Source organism: Thalassophryne amazonica, chromosome 14 (assembly GCF_902500255.1).
Source record: "Thalassophryne amazonica chromosome 14, fThaAma1.1, whole genome shotgun sequence".
Classification (NCBI taxonomy): Eukaryota; Metazoa; Chordata; class Actinopteri; order Batrachoidiformes; family Batrachoididae; genus Thalassophryne; species Thalassophryne amazonica.
The window spans coordinates 24,488,886-24,513,424 of record NC_047116.1 but is presented as its reverse complement, the minus strand read 5'-3'; the positions used below and the strand labels follow the sequence as shown (position 1 = coordinate 24,513,424).

Sequence of the window (24,539 nt, the reverse complement as noted above, 5' to 3'; positions counted from 1 at the left end):
TGCAGATCAGGGGGTATTTCGAAATGTAAATACTGTGAGTGAGACAACAATTGCCCGTGTCCTCAGTAGGAACAACATGGCTATGAAACAGCTCTACAGAGTTCCCTTCCAGAGGAACTCTGATGCTGTGAAGGAGGCCAGATGCCAATATGTGGAGGTAAGGACACATTACAGTACTATACTGTTGTGCCTTGGCATATCATGCAGTTACTGTCAACTGGAGTTACCTTTACTGTATGTAATTGTAATTTTGCTTTTCTTTTCTTCAGCGTATCATGGAGCTTGAAGCTGAGGGGGAACATCATATTTTCATCTATGTCGATGAAGCCGGCTTCAGCCTCTGTAAAGTGAGGCGCCGTGGGAGGAACCTCATTGGGCATAGGGCCACTATTACAGTTCCAGGGCAGAGGGGCGCCAACATTACTATGTGTGCTGCTATTTCTAATGATGGTGTCCTCAGCCATATTCCAGCTGTTGGCCCCTACAATAGTGAGCGCCTCATTGCATTCTTGGACACCCTGCATGACAGGCTCATCCCGCCTCAGGAAAGAGGGCTGTTGAGGCCTGGCGTGCCACTGTTTGTAATCATCTGGGACAATGTGGCATTGCACCACTCTCGTGTGGTGAATGAGTGGTTTGTGGGGCACCCGAGGATGATGATGCAATTCCTTCCTCCATACTCTCCATTTTTAAATCCTATAGAGGAATTCTTCAGTGCATGGAGATGGAAGGTATACGACCACCGCCCCTATGAGCAGATGCCCTTGCTCGATGCAATGACCGCTGCTGCCCAAGACATAGATGCAGAGGCATGCCAAGGATGGATAAGGCATGCCAGAAGATTCTTCCCTAGGTGCATCGCAAGGGAAAATATTGAGTGTGATGTAGATGAGGCCATGTGGCCTATTCATCAAGAGAGAAGAGACTAGTAGAGATTTTTTTTTTCTTTATTGTACAGAATTATTATTTTTATTTTCCTAATGTCTTACACAGTGACGGATTTTATTTTTTCTTTCATATTCTATATGTGGTTTCTGTTGGGATATTTCATTTGTTAGCCACGGTCTAAATAAGAAAAACAAGAATGAATACTGCAATCAATAAAATTTTCATCACAGCATATCTGGATTACTTTTTTTGCAAGAAGGCAAATTTGACTACAAATGGCACTGACATGTAAGCTGCTCAGTCATTACTGTAGCTCAGTCATTAGATACAATGACCAGTAATGCAGCACTGATTCACATTGAGTGCTGCATTTTGTATTTTGATGCCCCTTGTCTAATGACTGATTGGAAGCGCTAATGCACTTGTGTGCAAGTTGTGTTGTTTGAGGGCAAAATTTGCTTTTGGTCCATAGTTTAAATGTTTTAGCAGAGTTAGAGCCTTTTGCAAGCAAAATGTGTCATTTTGACCATTGGTGCCAGTTTAGGCCTCTGCGTTAACTGTTTTCAGAAATGTGGATTTTGAGTCGACTACTGTGTCAAAGCAATCAATAAAAACTGTAACTGAAATTGCTGATCCAAACAACCAATGATTTATAAAGGAAAATCATGGAAATCATTAGGGGTGCCCAAACTTTTACAACTATATATCATGTCATATGATCCAGTTTAGCAGCTACTATAAGATCTTTGTATCAAAACCATGCAACAGCAATAAATGTGTTGAGACAAATGTGTAAGAGAAATCAGCAGCAAACCACAGAAAGAGAAAGAAACATCACACCACTTTGACTTCAGTGTTTTACAGCAGCTTTAAATGCAGCTTACGAGACAGAGTGAGCAGTTTATTAGAGACAAAGACAAATGAATAAGTTAAAAAAGAAACTGATTACAAGTCTGTGTGATTACACCGGACATTAAGATAAAGGCTTGTTAGTCTTTTGCCACAGACAGATAAAGCAGTTATTAAAGTCAAGTTAAAAAATCTACAATTACACAGAAAACAGTGAAATGGATCCAAACATATGTTCCATTTTTTTATTTCCTGTAATACAGCGCCGTACATGACAATTTCAGCTTACGACAAACAACATGATTAATAACTGCACAGCTGGCATTAGAGAAGATTGACATTAAACATTAAATAATTCCATATTAACATTCAGATCTAACTACCGCTTGATGATGGTTCTTCAGATATCAATTCTATACAATAATTACTTTATAATTCTTTAAAATGACAAATGACACCATTATTACTTCTTTGTACATAAAGAGTTTTGGAAAATGATCCGTCTCAGTCGCAGCGTTCCACCGTTAGAACGTCACAGATGATCGTGAGCTTCAGATCAGTTTGTCACACCAGCGTCTCTGGCAGGGCGTCTGCGTTTTCTTTTGACAGTATCTGCCATATATGCCACCTTTGGCAGTTGGGGATCTTTCCTTGTACCAGCTCGGACACGGCGGGGCTCACGGTCAGGGGGGTGGGGCTCCGTGGAGACCACAGTGAAGTTTGGGGGGATTGATGTGTAGGGATTGAGGGCGTGGAGTGAGAAATATAAGTCTCCCTGAGGGGAGACCAGCACGTCGTCCTGACCTTGAGGAGTGAACCGGCAGGGTGCGCTGTCTGTTCTGCTAAATCAACTGAGCTCAGAGCTCCTGATTGGCCACGCAGCCCCTGATGTAACCATGATTCTGGTTGTCCGCTCCGGTCGTGGGGACTACTGCTGCTGCGAGTCACCGGGAGGTGTGGCCTGCATTCCGCCGTACCCAATGAGGTTTGCATTGGCCTTATAAGAAGTTTGTTGTTACCTTGGTGGCTACTCAACCCCTCTGATGATCCGTACGACTCACATTCTGACACATCTCCGGGGGAACCTGGAAGAAACCATTCATTTACTCTTCAGCCTTCACCCATTCATGCCAGCAGCTTCTGCACCAACATGTACACAAGATTTTATTACCTGTAAGATGGTTGCCGGTGACATCACCGCTCAACAATTCGTGCCACACTTCCCAGAAATGTTCAGGTGAGACTTCTGACAGAAAAAAAAAAACAGAATTCTTTAAAAAGACCCCACAAAAATCAGGTGAAAAGGACAATTAATGTGATCATATTTTGTTTGCGTTTAACAACCTATCCCAAAAGACTTAATTAAACCAATAGTCAAGATTTATTTGGAGCTGATATAATGAAAAGCAAAACAACTTAGTAAAATATTTCACTGAGCCACAGACACGCCAACAACACGCTGGCTGAGAGCAGCTTTCAATTACAGCTATCCTTGGACTATTGCTATCAGCTAATTACTCTGTGCGTTAGCAACGCAGCGATAGCAGGGTATTGTTTTCCCTGCTGTATGTCTGTGGGCAGGATTACTCAAAAACAGCCGGATGGTTTTCCTTCAAATGTGGCAGGAATATTACTTGGACAGATATCTAGAGGTGATTAGATTTTGGAGTAGTTTGATCAAAGGTCAAGGTAAATATGGTCCAAAAAACACTTTTTTTGGTTATATCTCAACAAGAAAGAAGCCTTGATGAATGATCTGAAGTATATATTGATCAGCAAAATGTATGTGATTGATTGGTATGAATGACTTGAATGACTATGAATGAAGTCACACATAGTCAAAAACTTATAGACATAGTGCAGCGGCATAGCAAAACAATTGTTCATTTTGTGATAAAAGCATGGAAACTGATGCAAAAAAAAAAACTGATGCAAATTATTGGTTGAAATAAAGGGTTAATAAATAGAATAGTTTTGACTGTGCTGAATGCTTGGTCTCCAAAGTAAAGGTCAAACAAGGTCGACGTCCATTGGATTCTATGACGTATGACACGTTACCCTGTAACATGATAACTAACCATGACAGATGGTGCAAACTATTCCTTTTTAAAATGCTATTAACTCAACCAATAATTTGCATATATTGTTTTTTTTTTTTTTTTTTACCAAAATTGGAACTACTTTAACTTTTGACACCTGTACAAACTGAAACTGACCTTTGTCACAATTTTTGCTGTTTTTACCCCATAACTCCATGGAATTCAGTTATAGATAGTCCAAACTATACCTTTTTGGAATTGTTATGATCAGACAAATAATGTGGTATAGTTTTCAACATGATTGGAGCATTTTTCAATTTTGACCCCTGTGTAATTCTTTATTGACCTCTGTACCTCATTAGAGGTCAGCTCCAGGCTGGCTCCATATCTGAAAATAACCATTAGTTAATTCAGAATAACTGCGTAAAATTCCATGCTTTTATCACAAAATGAACATTTTTTAATGGAAATTGTAGCTAAGCTGCACCACTACATTTATATTGTGGTGTGCAGAGCACACAGAGTATGCATCAGCCCTCTGATGCCTTTTCATTACTACCATCAGTTAATTATGTCCAATCTATGCTCCTTTGATGATCTGCTACTGACCTTTCAGAATTAAATGATCAAAAAGACTGTTTTGCAAACTAATATGTGCAGGAATAGAAGATATCTACAAAATTATTATTATTTTTTTTTTTTTTGCACACCTACACTATGTTTTGCGAAAATCAGGAGTAATTCTAATGTGAAAGAGAAGCTAATCAAGAAACTGAGCAGGATATAAATGTGTGATGAAAAAAAAGAAAAGACACTTTTAAAAACACTTAAATAAATGCTCACAGCAGTAAATTTACCTCACCTTTACCAGTAGAAAGTGTAAGAGACGTGTTGCTTCCATCTGTGGATCGCCTGCTCGGTTTGAATTTTGTAGGTGCCGTATCTGCTGCTAGTGAATCGATGTCTCCTGGGTCGTAATCAAAAACCTGGTCAGACAGCACGGGAGAGTTGTTGTCGTATGGCGATAATTTGCCACTGGAAACTTTGATGGAATCACTGGACAGACACCTGTCCTTCAGATGGAAGGACTCTTCCAGCTGAATGCCCGGCTCTCTGAGAAAACAAAGTATGCAAAAAATGGCACTGAACTGATTTAAGCCACAGGAGCTGCAGCGTGCTTCCACGCGGCATTAATAATCTTAATAGTCACTAATCTGAACACAAAAGACATTTATTTCTGCAATCAGAAATAAATTAGCTTCATTTGGTTATTTGGAAAAACAGCAGTGAGGTAAATGCTTCTTAATCCATTTGGCAGCAAAATATTACCTGACATTTAAAGAAAAAAAGCCTCTGTGCTGGAACGACATCCTAACAAGCGCCATCAGTTAATGCCAAGTGTTCAAAGTCACAAAATACAGAAGCGACCAGCACCTGCTAAATTTCTTTTTGACCTTGATAAATCATATTTAGTGTGCAATATTTCATTCCACAATTTTGCGCTCTTTGAACGAACCTCACATGGCATATCCTTGAAGGCAAAGGCACTAAATTGACAATACTCACTATTTGACATATGCAGTCCCCTTTGCGCACTGTTTGTAACTCAATACGCATGTGTATTTGCATTTTTACACAAGGGAACCTTTAGTGAATCAGGTTCTAAGTGTATTGTTCAAGGACAGAGACAGGTAGAAAGAGCAGGATTCAAACCTGGGTTTACATATTGGTACCTGCTCTACAAAGAACATCTCAAGTACAAACACTTCCTGTTCCCTGTTGAAATGTGTGACAACTACCAAACAAAAGTATACCACAACATTTAACCAGCAGATGCACAGTGAAAAAAAAAATACAAACATTAAAACAAATAACCAAAACTCACGAGAACTGAGAGGCTTTTCTCCGAAGTAAGTAATCCACAACATCAGGATCAGTTTCTAGCAAACTCATCAGCACCTCATTCTGAAGATCAGCAGGAACCTGTGACAAAGAAATCACATAAAATCATTTTGCTTCGTTTAAATTCACATGCATTCACGGATCTTTACATCTTCCCTCTTCCTTCCTTCCCTCTACCTGTCTATACACTGTTTGTGTTCCCTGAATTACACTTATTTAATCTGGTTGTTTTAGTGTTGCCAGTGGTTCAGCATCTGTTTTCTAATTTGCAGCAGAATATGGAGGCAGTAACAATTTAACAGCAGGTTAACATCCTTAATTAAAAGTGTATGTAAAGACAAAGATTCCATTAAAGTTAATGTCTTATGGGCTGTTTTTGTGCTGTGCTAATCAGCATCCATGGAAATGACGGTGCTGTGTTTAAATACAGTTGGACAGTTGAATAATGCCAAAATGAAAATGCAGTCAAATTCCATAAACATCCTTCTTTTATTCACATTTCCAAAAAAACAAAAAACAAAAAACATACTCTGCTGCTTAAGCTACTATCTCATTGGGCTGCAACTAGGGATGGGTATTGTCAAAAGAATTTCTTTTCAGGCATTTTGGCATGAATGTCATTCCATACCTCTGCAAGAAGGTCAGCCGGCTACTGCACATCAATGCAGGACATCTCATTTTGGGAGGAAAAAAACCCTTTGCAGTTTATTGTCTGTAGAACAACGTTTGGAAAGAGGTGTCATTTGATTTAAACGGCGATTCACTTTGAAGTTATTAATTCCGACCGGACTCAATCTTTCTTACTTGACTCGGCAGAGAGCCGCGCAGCTTTTGGAGCTGTGCACACGTAATGGAGGATGATTCTCGTTTCTTTCTCACAACAAGACAAGAGTCCCAGTTAGTGACTTTAATCTGCACAAAAGTGACTCACGATTGTCATATTTTAATGGGTTTGAGAGGGGTTTAAGAAACAGATTTGCTGCTTCTGTAAAGCAGCAAGGCAAAAGAACCAATGAAGCAGCAGGTCGGAGCACTGCTTCATTGCTTCAAGCTTCAAAGCAGAGCCGCGCTGCAGAAGCAGTTGATTACAGACCCGCTGCAGGGTCTGTAATCAATGTAGAGAAATGATCATTTTCCCAACAAACACCCTCAAAAACAGTGGCTGCTCTGAAGGACCGATAAGGGAATCATTAAGCAAAAAGGCTATTGATGTCGGTGGATCGTATAATTTCTTAACGATTCTCGAAAGAACCGGTTCCCAATACCCATCCCTAGCTGCAACAGTGTGAGAATGTCAGTTGATAGGGAAATCACTTGATTTTGCATAACATTCGCTTGGTGGTGCTCTTCCCTCGTTTGACTCGCAGGGTGACAAATGCGTCATGCCTGGATTTTCAACTGTTCAAAGTGGGTCAGGCGACAAGGGTTCTCGCGGCACAGTCCCAGAGTCATTGCAGGCATCAGGAAGCCCTCTGAATGTAGTCCCCACAATTCATAACATGAGAGTAGGAGCTGCCCTGGTAGCACGCCAAAACAGCAGAGATAATCGGAGAGACACAGCGCTTAAGTAAGCAGCTGAGTAAGTTCAGCAGCTGCGGACCAACACACATGGTCAGCGGGCTGGGCACACCTCTTTGCACCAGCTGGTGTTACCTTTACTTTTCTTCTAAATCAGGACCACAAAGGAAAAAAGTCTCATACTGGTGGCTGTGAGCTGTGTGCAAGCATGGTCAGCATGTGCACACAGAGGTGAGCTTCAGCACAGCAGTGGAGGAACACTGGCCATTCCTGAGAACTGAGCAGGGCATCTGTCCACAGGAGGACATCATGCTCCATCCGTGCATGACTGTGACAGCTAGGAGCTCTTTGATGGCACGGACCGCTGGACATTACATATTTCATTCTGCAGGAAGTTCAACAAATTGGTGAGTACCTTGTTCACAGCTGTCTTCCTGTTGAATGTTTTTCTTTATAGTATCATTACCAGCTGAGCACTTTGTGCACAAACATGTCACCATTTCAGTAGTGAATGGCGTTAGACATCTATGAGAGCGCTGCACAGCATTTGCACACAAATCAGAAGATCCTTGCATCTGCAAAGGTTGTCCTCAAAATTTGAGTGTCCTATGGCATTCAAGTGGCACTCACGCAATAGGTACAGTATAGGCAAAACACGAGCGATGAAATATAATTTAAAACAGGAACACTGGTGTAACTGAAGGAGCATTGATGAAGCAAAATGCATTATGCTGAAATAAACACACAAAGGATGCTAATGATCTGTCGGCAGAACCAGCCCTGAGACTGCTCCTCCAACTGACCTTGAATAATTTAATTGATATCTATAATAAAAACAGATTATAGATACAGAAATACAGTGAATTTGTTTTGTGACTAGTTACATAAATCGTTGGTCCTTCAAAAACATATAAAGCTCATGTGGTTTTAGTGTCACAGTGCCAAATTTAAATATTCCTCTGGGGAGGAGGGCCGAATCCTACTTAATTGCATAAACCAGGGTCTTTCAGTACTTTACATACACGGACTCCTTTTATTTGCAAAAACAATGACTTACCATAAAAAGTTTATCGTACGTATCGATCATCCTTTGGACTGTGCTGATGATGGCTGTGCTCTCTTCTGCATATGCAAAACTCTGCACCACAAACTCTTTGTCAGAGTTTTTTAGCTTGTGTAAAACATTGGGGCCAAAAATGGTGGCTAAATTCAATGATGTCATCTTGTTTCCTGTAATCTAAACACACAAACAAACAAATGAAAACCCACAAATTTATTTTGGTTTATTTTAATCTCATTCAACATTTTTGAGTGAAAAGTAACTCTTCATTAAATGATACACTTATAATTTCATAAAGATATCCATATTGTGCAGTGCAGGTAGCTCAGTGGGATAGTAGTTGAGCTACCTACATGCAGACGCAAGTTCGATTCTGGGCCACGCTACCTGTGTTATTTAACAACACAGTTCATCTGCATTATCCAAGTCCACTCAGCTGTAAATGGGTACCATCACTGTTTGAAGAAAGCACCAAAAGGAACTCTGGACCTGCATAAGTCTTCTAATAAAGATATGAGAAAGGGTCCTCGTGCAGAAATTGGTTGATTGGTTTTGTAGAAATTAGAGGCTGAACACACAAGTGCCCTCAAATGCTATTTTGCAAAATCCTTCCTAAAGTCATTAGTTTGCACTTGCTGGAACCACAAATAAATGTACTGTAATTTCCAGACTATAAACCACTAGTTTTTTCACACTCTTTGAACACTGCGGCTTAAACAACGATGCAGCTAATTTATGGAATTGCATGCGTCATTTCAGACCACAGCAGCACATCTGAGATGGAGTCTCTTCACTCAAAGCGATCAAATGGATTAATGGGATTATTAACCATCAGCTGATAAATGTTGTTGTTGTCGATTCGGCTGCTCCCGTTTTTGTTCGGGGTCGCCACAGCAGATACAGCCAGATCTGCACTGGTATTTGGCACAGGTTTTACGCCGGATGCCCTTCCTGACACAACTCCAGTGTTACCTGGAGAAACACACACAGCTGCTGGTGTTCCAAAGAGGTCTCCCATCCAAGTACTAACCAGATCCTGCTCTGCGTAGCTTCTGAGATCTGATGGGATCAGGCTGACACAGAGCAGACTGGCTGCCATCAGATGACAAAGGTAAAACCTCTTAAATCATTCTAAAGTCAGTTTTAAGTAGAAATGAGGTCATTTAAGCAGAAACAAGGCGAAAATCTGTCACGCTTTGAAATGTCCGACGCGCACGGAACGCATCAGCTAGCAGCTTGTTTAGCCGCGGCGCTCTGATCGCTTCCTCTGTCTTTTCTGATGAAATAATACTGAATTTATGTGATTGTTGTACAAAAGCATCAGATATCTGTCGCTGAGATACATGATGACTGGTGTGCAGTTTGAAGCTGAAATGAGGCCTTAATCCATGAACCGCGTCATCAGGGGGGACTGAATTTTAGGGGGACCGTTTGGTCTGCGACACCGGTTCTCTGTCTTGGCGCAACAAGTTGAAAAAGTCACAGCGCCTCATTGATGTCTCATTTTTACCACAGACTCCATCCGATCCTGGCTGCGCGAGATGAAATATCAAGAAGTTAAAATTACTCAGTTCTCCATGTGGAGCAGAGACACTCTGCACTCGCTGGATGACGTGCATGTCAATATTCACATGTAACAATTTCTTTTTTCTTTTAAAAATCTGTGGGTGCAGCTAATATTCAGGTGCGCTCTATAGTCTGGAAATTACGGTAATGCATTTGTATAGCCCATTTCCATCTGATGCAGACCTGCAAAGCGCTTTACAATGATGCCTCACATTCACACACATACACACTGATGTCAATGTGCTACCATGCGAGCTACTCAACTTGGGGATTAAGGATCGCTTCCCAAAAAAACTTTATAGGTTTGCAAACCCCACACTGTATGATTCTTTCTCGACTGCGAACATGTGGCTTTTGCACTACTGCAGTTTCTTTACCTCCTGCCCTTCATTGTCCAGGTTGTCTTCAGCGCGTGCAGCCACAGTGGACAACAAGCAGAGCAGACGCTGCAGTGTGTCGCTGTTACAGGGAGGAAGCAGAAACATCAGGAGCTGAATGGTGCTGTCTTGGTCTGAATAATCCAGCACTGCAGAAAAAGAAATCAAATAATCAAATTCCAAACCAAGATTGAAAAAAAAACCCAAAGTTTTATTTAGTAGCGAACCACAGCTTGGTGTGTGTGTGTGTTCATGTGGCATCTTACACGTTGTGTTGATGAAGGCTGTGTACAGTTCTCTGGTCAGCAGCGGGTCAGGCATGTCTCTGAGGAATTCTTTAAGCAATGCTCCCACGTCATGAACGCTGTGGTCCTCATCCAAATGTACCTCCAACCCTTTATCAAACTCCTCACGAAGCTGGAAGAAATAATCACAACACCTAGTACGGACGATCCATTGCTGCGCTAGGTGCAATTCATTCAATACACAAGGTGGAATACATGCATTGGAGCTCAATCTTTACCTGCCGTACTCTCTTTTTGGAACTGCCAACACGGAAAATGCCCACCGTTTGAAGTCCTAAAGAAAAAGATGTCTCAGAAATTGCCAACAGAGAGCTGAATTACACTTCAAAATGCAACATAAACCAACTGCTGCAGGATTATTCAACATCATGAAGTAAGACAAGCTCAGTCATCATTTGTGCAACCTTGCTCTTTTATAAATCACCACATTTTTCTCACATGTTCATAGTTGGCTTGTTTTTAGAAACAAAACCTACAATAATGAAGAGGAACAAAAAAACATCTTGAAAGTACAAAAGGTTGATTGGAATCTGTTTCCCTGAGTGTTGTTGCAGGCAGTATTTGTCACAAAGTTAAATAATATGACCAACATTCAATTTAATTTTCCAACATTCACCTTAATTTTTTGTTCACGGTACTAATAACTAAATCAATACATAAAATTCTACAAGGTTAAATTTTTGTAAACCCCGTCTTATGTATCTTTAATCCTAATGTATGAAATAATTCACAGATTTTTTTTGGTTTGCAATATTAATTGTTCAGGTGATTCTTCTTCCTGGTTTGGACACGTTGCTACAAAAGGGGGAAAACCGCGGCTAGGATATACCTAATTTAAAATGAATAAAATATACATTTAAAGATCCTGAAAAACGGCTCAGTTTGCATGAGTGTTGGGTAACATGACTTGTTCTTATGGAACATAATTGTGGAATACAAAAATCTATAACCACTTTTTCATTGTAGAGCAAAATTACTTAGAATTTATTGGATATTCCAACTTGATGGCCATCCATGGCTCAGCTAAGGCACCACAGGTTCATCAACCATATTAAGTCCAACCCATATTACAAACATATGGGTTTTTTAAACCTCCTGCGTGATATCTCAAAAACACATCAATTGATTAAATTAACTAATTAATTAATAATTCTGTCAAATTTGGTGGGGAGACGGGCCTTCCGTCAAAGAAAAAGTTGACTAGATTTTCAATTAGATGCATAACCAGAAATTTTTAATGAAAATATTTTATAATGTCTCATTTATGTTCACGTTATTTGTATTTTGGCAAAAACAGCATCCCCCACCTAGTCTTCAAGTCAGTTGAAAATTGTCAGGCTTTGACAAAGGCATGTATTCTTCAGTGTTTTTTTAAGCCCACTTAAAGAGAAAATGACAAACAAGACATTTTATAATAATCACAAATAATGCAATTCAGTTCAGTTATATAGTGCCAAATCACAACAAAATCTCCCCAGGGGTCGACTTCAGATGGGTAAGGTCTAACCTTAAGCTCCGCAAGATTCTTTGGAGTCTGATAGACTGTAGCTTTTACATGGTGAGACTAAATGTACCGTATTTTTCCAGGTGCTGGCAGCAGATGTCCACTACTCTGGGAACTTGTCTGTAAATTGGATTTAGGCTCAGCTTTTTGTCATGGCGCTTCTTCCTTTTTCCAGCTGCGTCTATGGGGAGAGACAGCTGGAGGGCCTCCAAGAGCCGAGACTGGTTATCATCCAAGTCAGTGATGCAATCCACAGACACTCCACCCTGCCAAGCAGAGAGTTGATAAGGACACCGTGACAATGTCCTGATTTTAAGATCACGTGTTTTGCAGTCTTGCAAAGGCTGAATGAGTTTCATGTTAGACAGTTCTACTGTTCATCGTAACGAGACAATTAGTATGCGAGGGTGATCAACAGAAAAACGTACCCTTCTGCATGTCCGTGGCACTGCGTCTGCTCGGCAGGGCAGAGGCGAACCATTAGAGGTCTCAGGAGTGGAGCTAAGGGACGAGTTGCTGCTGGAGAACTCTTTGTTGGCCTTTTTGAAACTAGAAGTGAAGTGGAGGAAGGATTGCATCATTTCATGGGTGTTGTCTTGCCGGGGATCTTGTCTTTGCTTGTGTGCGCGGTCGTTGGATATGACCTGTGATAGCGGTATGCCAAATGCCTGGGGCACATTCTCTGTGTGAAGAGGGGAAGAGCAACACAAAGAGACCTGGAGGTAATATTGTTGGCTTATGTGTTACAATGTTGAAATGTGTCAATCAGCACGTTATAGTTTACATTTTAGATTTAGTGCTTTCTGCTTCACGACTCACTCCACAAGTTGTTTTTTGTTATTTCTCGACGAGCAAAAAATGAGAAACTATTGGAGCACATGATTGGAAACATTTAGACCCCCAAGGATATCAGTCCTCCTACAAGATCAAAAATTATTTTTATTTTTTTTTTAAATTTCTTATAGTAACTGTTGAGAAAAGGCCATTCCCAACATTATGGCCTCCAACACTGTTATGCCTTAAACACCATACAGTAAGCAGTCACCAACCCATCAATGCTAATTAAAAGTTTGACCTTTATCATGTTCAGAATCACTTGTGAAGTATCATCTGTGACCTTACACAATTGTAACTGTACATGTATGCTACAGTTGCTTAAAGCTTTCTTGTGTGTTTCAAGCAAAGGTGCATATAATTGCATAACCTACATTTTTGTACACCATTCATGTATGGCCTTTAACATAATGTATTCAATCATATCCATCACCCAGGGGGGTAGTATACCAAGCAATTGTTGTAACTGTACGAGCAATGTAACGAAGATGTTACTAAGCTGAAATAATAAAATGAAAATTGCAGAAAGGTTTAAAGAGAAACTACATGACCATAATTATGTCCATAGGTCCTGCAAATTATATTTAGAAGCAACTTGTGTCAAAGATATACTGCATTATCATCTACAGCCACAAGATGGCTCTGTCTACATGCATGACAACTGAAAGCTGATCCTGTACACTGATCTGAATGAGGTACTGTCTGAGCCACACTCCAGAGTAGAAGGAGGTGGCAATGCACCATTAAGCCATGCTATGACAACAATAAAACAATAACAAGAAGAAGAAAAAGAAGATCGGAGTGCATTTTGTGGGACAGCTGCAACTACAACAGAAGAGGACAGCTAGGCTAAGGTAAGGCTAATTGTGTGATCAGTCATTTTAAAAAAGTTAATTTGCATTAAGTAAGGTAAACATGTACATATTTCGCTCCGCATTGAAGTTGTTCATGTATCTGCGAATTTCTCATGATGTTTTTGCCTGTTCAGTGGTGACAAGCAGCTGTTTACTCTGACTTCTTTTTACCTCACACAACATTGATTAGACCATCGGCTTCTGCTTGCTAAAGTGGTGATTGCATTGTAAATAAATAATGCACTGATTAAATTCATTTTGCTTCCATTTGTATGAAACAGAAGTCCCATGTTTTAAAATGAATGTGACTTAGAGACCGATGTACTGTATGTATTGTATGTGCTTTTTTTTTTATTTTTGAAGACATAACACTGGTACAACATATAGTCCAGAAATTATAGCAAGTAAAATATACAACCCCTGGCAAAAATTATGGAATCACCGGCCTTGGAGGATGTTCATTCAGTTGTTTAATTTTGTAGAAAAAAAGCAGATCACAGACATGACACAAAACTAAAGTCATTTCAAATGGCAACTTTCTGGCTTTAAGAAACACTAAAAGAAATCAGGAAAAAAAAATTGTGGCAGTCAGTAACGGTTACTTTTTTAGACCAAGCAGAGGGAAAAAAATATGGAATCACTCAATTCTGAGGAATAAATTATGGAATCATGAAAAACAAAAGAACACTCCAACACATCACTAGTATTTTGCTGCACCACCTCTGGCTTTTATAACAGCTTGCAGTCTCTGAGGCATGGACTTAATGATTGACAAACAGTACTCTTCATCAATCTGGCTCCAACTTTCTCTGATTGCTGTTGCCAGATCAGCTTTGCAGGTTGGAGCCTTGTCATGGACCATTTTCTTCAACTTCCACCAAAGATTTTCAATTGGATTAAGATCCAGACTATTTGCAGGCCATGACATTGACCCTATGTGTCTTTTTGCAAGGAATGTTTTCACAGTTTTTGCTCTATGGCAAGATGCATTATCATCTTGAAAAATGATTTCATCATCCCCAAATATCCTTTCAATTGATGGGATAAGAAAAGTGTCCAAAATATCAAGGTAAACTTGTGCATTTATTGATGATGTAATGACAGCCATCTCCCCAGTGCCTTTACCTGACATGCAGCCCCATATCATCAATGACTGTGGAAATTTACATGTTCTCTTCAGGCAGTCATCTTTATAAATCTCATTGGAACGGCACCAAACAAAAGTTCCAGCATCATCACCTTGCCCAATGCAGATTCGATTCATCACTGAATATGACTTTCATCCAGTCATCCACAGTCCACGATTGCTTTTCCTTAGCCCATTGTAACCTTGTTTTTTTCTGTTTAGGTGTTAATGATGGCTTTTGTTTAGCTTTTCTGTAAGTAAATCCCATTTCCTTTAGGCGGTTTCTTACAGTTCGGTCACAGACGTTGACTCCAGTTTCCTCCCATTCGTTCCTCATTTGTTTTGTTGTGCATTTTTGATTTTTGAGACATATTGCTTTACGTTTTCTGTCTTGACGCTTTGATGTCTTCCTTGGTCTACCAGTATGTTTGCCTTTAACAACCTTCCCATGTTGTTTGTATCTGGTCCAGAGTTTAGACACAGCTGACTGTGAACAACCAACATCTTTTGCAACATTGCGTGATGATTTACCCTCTTTTAAGAGTTTGATAATCCTCTCCTTTGTTTCAATTGACATCTCTCGTGTTGGAGCCATGATTCATGTCAGTCCTCTTGGTGCAACAGCTCTCCAAGGTGTGATCACTCCTTTTTAGATGCAGGCTAACGAGCAGATCTGATCTGATGCAGGTGTTAGTTTTGGGGATGAAAATTTACAGGGTGATTCCATAATTTATTCCTCAGAATTGAGTGAGTCCATATTATTTTCCCTCTGCTTGGTCTAAAAAAGTAACCGTTACTGACTGCCACAATTTTTTTTCTTGATTTCTTATAGTGTTTCTTAAAGCCAGAAAGTTGCCATTTGAAATGACTTTAGTTTTGTGTCATGTCAGTGGTCTGCTTTTTTTTATACAAAATTAAACAACTAAATGAACATCCTCTGAGGCTGGTGATTCCATAATTTTTGCCAGGGGTTGTATTTGTTAGATTAATGCTAAATAAACTTATAAGAATATTGCATTCATTCATATTCTTCTATCAAATAAAATGTTGAATGTAAGCAGATTTGGCCATGGTTCTTACAGACAGACACTCATCCTTAATACGATTTGGACTCGAGCGAGTTGGGGTTTAGTGTCTTCATTGAGGACACTTTCCACTTTAACAGCAACATGCTCTAACATCTGCATTATTACTCAAAAACAGTGTACTTTCTTTACACACACACGGTAGTTTCTTCTCATTGTGTGATTCAGTTTAAATTTTCAATTTCTAATGGAATACGTTAAAAAATAAACCAAAACGATATGTGAAATATACATACATAGGTATAAACTTGTGTAGCATCTGAGCCTGCCTCAGTCATGTGTGTTTGTGGCTCAGTTGGCCACATAGGTTTTTCATAAATGGGAAGATCAGTGGAGTAACACCTGAATGGATTTGTGTGTCATAGTGCAAAACAATTACAGTTTCAGAATATTACTTTATTTAGCAAATTGAAGTTGATTTAACACAAATTAACATTAAACAATTTACCTAATAAACTCTTTTTGCTTTTCTTTTTTTACGTAAGTTGCTTCAATGTTTGATTTGGACGAATGTATCAGGGTTTACAGTGTACAGGTTATTCTGCTAGTCTTCCATTAACCTGAACACCAACATTAGCTCATCTTTGTTAGTCCCTCATTAACCCAGCTACAGAAAAGCTCTTCACTGTATTCTGAGTGCAGCAGCTACGAAATACTTTAATGATGAAACTGTTTTAGGAGAACATGCGTAACTAATTGGAAGAGATGATGACGACCTTCCCAAGCATATGGGCCATCACAGTCAGACGAAGACCATGAAGACCGCATTGCATCCTGAAAATTTTGATGAATACTGTGGGGATGTGGTCAAAATGGAAACAAAAGCACCATTTTCAAGTCCATATTTTGGCCTGATTACATCCCTGCCTGCCACATATAAGATGTTTCCACTAATTTCTTACTAATGTGTAAGATCGCTGGTGCACCAGTTCCAGTTTGTTCTTACGATGTTCTTACTAGGAACAATCGCACTGCACTATGCACGTACAACATTCTCACTGCATCCTGTCCTTACCAATAATGCGATACACGCTGCTCTTTTCATTCGTTCTGCAAGTTTTCTTGTGTCCACATGTAAGTTCAACAATAAACTACAGTCAGAAAAACAGCTCTCCTGCCAAACGTGCCCGTCTCTATTTAACCACACACTCAATATGTTCAGTGCGTGGGGATGGATAAACACGCTGGCACATGCACTGAAGTGAACCTAAAATTATTACAAAGAGGTAGGGTAACTTTTTTGGCTACGTTTCCGCACAATGGACTGCAACCAGCACATTTCTCAATCAGGCACATACTGAGTCACAGCTCGAGACTGCTGCTGGGTGAGATTATTCTATGTCAATAAAATTCCAGCTCGGTTTAAGTTACATCATTGCTACATCCTTATTAATTTTTAGTGCGTCCTTGCTACTTCTTTTTTTGAACATGTCCAAAGTTTAACACTGTTCCCCACTTTCATGGAGACCATACCATGTCCTTATTGGTGTCTACTGTGTTCTTACTATGTTGTACAAGTTCCTACTGCATCAACGTCATTTTTTGTGGATGTAGTGGCTGAGTGTGATACAGGAGAGACATTGGCCATAACTGTCTCAAGAATCTGCACACAGTGCTCTTGTTTGAACTCATTCAAGATGAGTACAGAATTAAAAACACCTGGTAAATCTGGTATAATCCTGTTCATACATCTGGTGATTTCCAAATCCCAAAGTAGAAAAAATGTGGAAACATCACCTTGTCCAACTGAAAAGAAAAAAAAAGAAATGAGCTGGGGAGTGATTTTGTGAGTCTATTCTTAAACTAAACATTTCAAGATTAATACCAATGGAAATTTGCTCAGAAGCATACACAATATTCTAGTAGGCAGAGAAAGGAAACAAAGAAAGAAATGAAAGATGGGACGGAGAGACTGCAGTGAATTAGGGTTCGTCGTAAGATTGTATTTTGTTTTCCCACGAGACAGAATCTCACTTTCCTGCCAAGTAGTGGGTGGGGCTGAAGTTCGTTACCCCTTGGAGACTTCTTTATTATGCTGTTGATTTTTCTCTCGTAAACACCCCAGTCTGATCCAGTAAACTGTATATAACTTCAGCCAAATGGATCCAACAGCACTGTCTACGGCATGAATGAATGACAAAGCTAATGTGTAAGAAACACTGCCCAGCTGGAGTTGAACAGGAGCTTGACAGGACTCAGTGGTTCTCCCACGAGCTCGTTTATCTTCACTGGGCTGGAAAAACTAACAGTATTATCAGTGAATGTGTAAAGCAAAATCCCGTCTGAAAATCATTTGCAATAGCAAGTCTGGAGGTTCCTCTATACTGCTGTGACATCATGCTGATATAGAACATGGAATTCTTCAAACTGACAGAAAAGACAAAATGGCCAAATCCACATTACCTTTGTCTTTATTCTTTTCTTTAGATAAAGAATCCAACTTCCGCCTCAATGACTTCTTATGCTTCTGGCCATCTGAAAACAGGCAGCAGTGTTATTCCAGTTTAATACGGTTCTGTTTTTGTCACTGATATCCACCCACACCAAGGACATGTTCACTCAGGTTTGGATGGTGGTGAGGTTGCTAACATTCTTATTAAAAAAAAATGACAAACTGTCATTCACGAAACTTTGTGAAACGTTTAGCTGGTCAGCAGTGACGTTAGTCAGCAGAGCACATTTTTTTCCTCTTTCCACATTAACTTTGTCCATACTACTACATCCATGGATGGACACAAAACATCAGCAAGAATGAATGGAATGGATCATAATGATGAGAATAATCGTGAACCTGTTCAACAGTTCCCTCATGTACTGTGTAAAAATCTGAAATCTTGCCAAGTACATTTGACTAATTTGCAGGCAGAAGTTTGATCTTGGAGTTCACGGCTGAGAATGTGGTTTGCAGCATCCCCAGGTTTGAATCCTGGGTGACGTTTGCTGCATGTATCTCTGTGTCCCGGCTCTATAATAAAGGCTGAAATGTTTCTTAACAAAACAAACAAAAAAAGAAGCTAAAGAAGAAAGAAGCTAATCTATACTTAATATAAGACAGTCACTTGACAAGTAAAATTTCATGAAAATATTAAAAAAACCTGTTTTCAGATAATACATTTTAAATTCTAATCCAATTACATTTGTTCTGCAAATCTGATTGGTTAATTGTGTGAGATTTCCGACCATAAAATATCGATCCGACGGTGGCAGAATATTCGACCAATTCACATTTGATGCATTACTCCGTGCCCTGACTGCTTTGCTACGTAGATGTCAATAATGGCGCTGGAGCGACGGCGCTGTTGCTACGGTAAGCTTCGCCGACCAAATTACTTACAGAACAATAAACCATGCAGATGATGGAATTGGAGTAGAATGGGAATAACCCCTTTGTGTCTGATAATTTGCATACATTAATGCTTTACGGTCGCAAATTGAATTTTACTAAAACGGCTATTTGCGACCGTAAAATCCAGCATTAACGTCTGAAAATCATCAGACACAACAGGGTTATTCCCCAATTCTTGTTGAGTGAGTCTTAGAAACATACTGCTCTGAGTCATATCTGAGACAAAACAAGTGTTTTTGACACACCATAAAAGGTTTTTAAATTAACTTCAAAGAGCTTACTGATGCATGTAAACTATGCAAAAAATGCGGAATACAATTTTTATGATTAATTCAGTAGCACAGTGACATCATTTGGCATATTTTTCATCACTGTGATCCATCGTTATTGCTGCTCTCCTAAACCTGTTCACTAAATAAGACACAGGGGGACTGATTTACTAAGATACCAGACGAGTGCTAAATTGTGCATACTTTTGCATATGGGGGTGGACAAGGTTTTGTGGGTTATGAAGAGTAATTGCACAAATAACACCGGGTGGTAAGGTGACAAAGACAGCAATATGTAAATAGGGCAGCACAGTCTCGTTCGAACTCTGCGTGACATCGCAGGATTAGACCACTTATGGGACAGCCGCTCTCGTCGCGCAATATATACACAGCATAACCACACGTGGAAAAAAATGGTGTAATTTTTGTTTTCTGCTGCAATCACCAAAGCAATCGTGAAAAGTGAAATTTTTCGGTTCCCAGTGGAGAAGGGAAGACAAGTCAAGTTCATGTCGGTAAGTGTTAGCCTACACAGCTATCCAGACTAGCTCTGTTCTCTCACCTGCAAAACCGCCTCAAAACAAACTGCAACTCATGTCCACTTTCCCACAGCATCATCACTTTTTCCTTTTATTTGCACTTTGTTTGCATGGAATTTGCCCAAAATCTCAGAGAAAGTGCTGTGTTTCTGTTACCGGAAGCAGAAAAATTACATCATATGTGTCATATTTAGGGATGGGTATTGATACGATTTTATCGATATCGGTGCCATTATCGATTCCGCTTATTGATCCGATTCCTTATCTATACCTCTTGTGAATATTCTGTATACTAAAAGTGCGATTTACAGGATTTCTATCTCAACAACATTTTAAATAGGTTACTGGATCCTTGATCTCTGGACATGAATAAAATCTGTAGTTTTTGTCAAAACCATTTCCTTTGAGACATTGTTAGTTGGAATAATCTTTTCTGTTGTGTTTTGTTTTATCGGGTTCTTTTTTGTCTCTTTCTCTAAAATTGTATTGTGGCATTATTAGTTATTATTACTATTGTTGCTGTTGTTGTTATTATTATTAATATATAAATAAAAATAAATTTTAAAAAATATTACAATTTTTAATACATTTGACTCTTTTACGACAAACGCTGAGCCTTTAATTATTATACAAAAAACAAATTCACACAAACGTGCTGAGATGTGAACAGCTTAATGCAGTGGTGTCCAAACTATTCCAGAAAGAGCCGAGAGGGTGCAGGTTTTCTTTGTAGCCACCGACTCCAGGAGGTGATTTTACTGATGAACTCATTCCACCTGCTCAAAGTGATGTTAATCAGTGAAATCACCTGGTGGAGTCAGTGGCTACAAAGAAAACCTGCACCCTCTTGGCCCTTTCTGGAACAGTTTTGACACCAATGACTTAATAGTAACTTTAACATTGCGTTAGCATCGGTCCCGTTTTTAAGTCATAAAATACATCTATCAACTGTTTCAGAAGACCATAACATGTCGGTTTAACAAAAAAAGGTACATATTACTCACAGACATATCTTCTTTAGGGTTTTAGCGGGGAAAAATTAAGATAAAGTGAAATAAAACAAAGAACCAACGAAGCAGCAGATCGAAGCATTGCTTCATTGGTTCAAGGTTCAAAGCAAAGCCGTGCTGCAGAAACGGTTGATTACAGATCTGCTGCAGGGTCTGTAAACAATGTAGAGAAGTGATCATTTTCCCAACAAACACCCCCCAAAACAACAGCCACTCTGAAGGACCGATAAGGGAACCATTAGGCAAAAAAGCTATTTATGTCAGTGGATCGAATCATTTCTCAACGATACTCAAAAAGAACTGGTTCTCCATACCCATCCCTAGCGCCCGTCCTCAAATGAGACTGTGCGGCCGAAATAGGATTTTACATGTATTAATGACAGAAAGCACATAATGAAATTAAATTAGCCACTTGCAGGTATGTTCCTTGTGTTTCACTACACATGAAGTCTGCCACATAACGGAGAAAAAAAAGTCCTATTTCAGACATTTAATTATTGTTCCATCTCTAGTATTTAAGAAAACTGTTGAATAATTGCACTGCGCTCTGTCGGGGAAATGTACAGACAGAAACCTACAATGAATGACTTTTTGTATTCTATGCTGCTGGAACAGCCGTCTGTGAAGCACATTATGGTAACACCAAGGTTTCAAACGTAAAATGCAGACGCTATGAAACGCACTAAATTTCCTTTCGACCCTTATAAATTGTGTTGTGTGTGCAAAACTCATTGCATGTTACCTCCCAGAATTTTGCACACTCGGCTGGGCACACTCAAAATTCCATATTTATCAAGGCATACGCGCTAAATGGACAATACGTGCTACTGATTTGAAAGATGCAATCCTTGGTGTGCACTGTCAGTAAGTCAGCATGCACTTTTTTTTTGGTTATGTTTTTCTGTGAGTGCTATGGTATTTGTGCATGCTTTCACACATGCAAGCCTTCAGTAAATCAGGCCCATCAGTGACACACAAGGCAGACATGGCATTTGAGTGTTAAAATGTCTCTCACATTCACCCCCGCCCTTTCTCTTTGTCATCAAAATGAGCAGTTCACTCACATTTCACCAATTTGTCAAATGAATTACAGTCTTTAGCCACATTAATAGAAACAAAAGCAATTTCGAGCCTGCACCTAAAACAGAAGTAAGGAAATGTTAAAGGTAAAGCACTTAGCACAGAATGGAAAATGGGCAGATCAGGAAAAAAAAAGGTTTTGCTTTTTTTGTGTATGCACATGATTTATAAATGTGTTCCAGCTTGTGACATGAAGTGAACTAGCTTTAAGGTGTGTGTCTGAGTGTTTTAATACATTTGGGGATGGTGATTTGGCAGCCAAGGTCACGGTTCTGAAGCAGCCGCCTGAAGGCTACAGCCTGGAGACGAACACGCTCCAACTCCGAGAGGCTTTGCAGCGGGACAGACTTCAGGCCGACACATTGTCCCGACTGGCAGTTCCAGGTGAAGTCTCCCTGAGAACATGTACACACACTTCGTCAGATACATCCATCACTGCTGTCGTTCGTTTCATTGACTACCAGAGGTTTACTTGCCAGCTTTAAGGATGAAAACATTAATCATCTGCCATCAACCATGACAAATATGTGAGACGTTCTCTGTTAAGAATGTTGGTTTTAAACCATTGGACCCTTTTTTAGTGACAGAACATTAAACATTACAAACAGCTGAAGTAAGCCTGCTGCTATGTCCCATTTGAGGAAGAAGTAACAGTGTTGCACAATTTGGGTACTTTGAGAAGAAGAGGGAGGAGAAAAAACTTCTACATAAATGTAAGCAGCCTTTAAGGCCCTCATGATTTTTTTTTTTTTTTTTTTTTTTTTGGAGCACATGTAAAATGCGACACTCAAAGTAAATCATAAATAACTCCTCAACTCGCTAAACCGTAGACATTTTCTTGAAAGTAAAGCATAAATAACTCCTCAACTCGCTAAACCGCAGACATTTTCTTGACCTTTATGACCTGCGTTAAGTCAACAGAACAAGACAGACAGCAAGAGATCGAACATTCAAGTGCAGAAAGACATCTTAAGCATTTTGTATTGGGTAAACAGGATTTAAAAAATGTAGCTAAAAGTTAACTTTTTAAGCAGCCATCAGAGCTACAGCTTCCTGATTTATAATAAATGCTAAAACTCTGTTGCATCTTTTTAATATGTAAATAAGTGTGTCTCGTTAACACAGAAAAATGACAATGCCGCTGCTCTGACAGGTTTTCTTGTCAACATGTGAATGCAGCATTACTTCTTTTGATGGCTTTCTATGTAAAAATTGAGCTAAACTGTCCCATAGTGGTGATAATGAAGCAATACACACAGGTTTGTCTCACACACACACACACACACACACACACACACACACACACACACACACACACACACACACACACACACACACACACACACACACACACACACACACACACACACTCACTACTGTTTACATAAAAGGAAGTGTGATCAGTTCCTACTTTTCATAATTTTTGTCAGAAATATGGTCCAACATTCCAGTGAGTCATTGACTTAAATTATATGTGTTTTGACATTTATAAGTAATGACTTTAAAAAGTTTATTTTCATGCCAAACAGCATGCCGTTCTTGTTTCCAGTCCTGAAGGATGTCCATGACTCCGAAGAACTTTGGCTAGGATGGACACAGCCTTTTCAAGATGTCTCATGAAAATCAACTGTTGCAAGAATGCTCTATTTGCAATAATTCAAAGGGTTTTAGATTTCATGGCACCATGGCTTCAAGGCAAGCTTATAGCCCCAACCTTAATACCATGTTTGGAGAAATATAATGTTTTTACCAACCCAACAAAAAGCTATGGGTGGAAAGATACCATGGTGAAGGTAACAAAAATGAATTCATAATATACAAACAAGTGAGGAACATTTGTGGTGTAACACACAGCAGAGTGTTTAAATGAGCATGATAGAAATAGTCAAGATGCCTAACAAAGAAAAATGTTAGTGCTTTGATTGAGCAGAACCACAGGTGCTGATATATTATACAACAGAAGTGATTCAACATTAGATCACCTCTAAGTCATGGCATTTATTGTTTTTGATCATTCATGAGAGAAATACAATGAATCAGTTGATGATGTCAAAAAAGAAAAAAAAAATCCAAAAAATTCTTTTGTTTTATAAGGGAAAAATGACAGTTGTGGTTGCCAGAATAATTCTGTAAAAAAAAAAATACAAAAGAAAGAAATATGTAAACATCTTTACAGAACATACTGTAAATTAAAAAATAAAATCATTGCAAAAATATAAAAAAAAAGGAGAATGGGGCAATGGTAGCCTTGAACCAGGGACATTCAGTTTGGAAAGAAATCACAGTAACTGCTTCCACCACCATCTATTACATGCTGTGGATTAGTCTGAAAATGGAGTTTCATCCGATTGCTATTTAGCCTAGTCATTTCAAAACAAACATGATTTT

The 24,539-nt window shown here is 39.3% G+C and overlaps 1 protein-coding gene across 3 annotated transcripts in view; it reads right to left on the bottom strand.

The window, feature by feature from the left end:
* Positions 1-2,244: 2,244 nt before the first annotated feature.
* LOC117524858 (rho GTPase-activating protein 6-like) overlaps positions 2,245-24,539 on the bottom strand; it is a 43,713-nt gene continuing 21,418 nt past the window's right edge. Inside the window, exons 2-13 of one of the 3 annotated variants that reach the window (XM_034186671.1) lie at positions 22,387-22,546; positions 18,311-18,382; positions 12,437-12,690; positions 12,079-12,274; positions 10,723-10,778; positions 10,466-10,616; positions 10,200-10,348; positions 8,254-8,433; positions 5,662-5,759; positions 4,639-4,889; positions 2,909-2,983; positions 2,245-2,822 (exon numbers count right to left, since the gene is read on the bottom strand). In XM_034186671.1, coding sequence (XP_034042562.1) covers positions 2,302-2,822; positions 2,909-2,983; positions 4,639-4,889; positions 5,662-5,759; positions 8,254-8,433; positions 10,200-10,348; positions 10,466-10,616; positions 10,723-10,778; positions 12,079-12,274; positions 12,437-12,690; positions 18,311-18,382; positions 22,387-22,546 — 2,163 coding nt within the window. In that variant the 3' untranslated portion in view covers positions 2,245-2,301. The remainder of the gene's footprint in view (positions 2,823-2,908; positions 2,984-4,638; positions 4,890-5,661; positions 5,760-8,253; positions 8,434-10,199; positions 10,349-10,465; positions 10,617-10,722; positions 10,779-12,078; positions 12,275-12,436; positions 12,691-18,310; positions 18,383-22,386; positions 22,547-24,539) is intronic. The other 2 variants (XM_034186672.1, XM_034186673.1) reach the window with 2 other exon arrangements.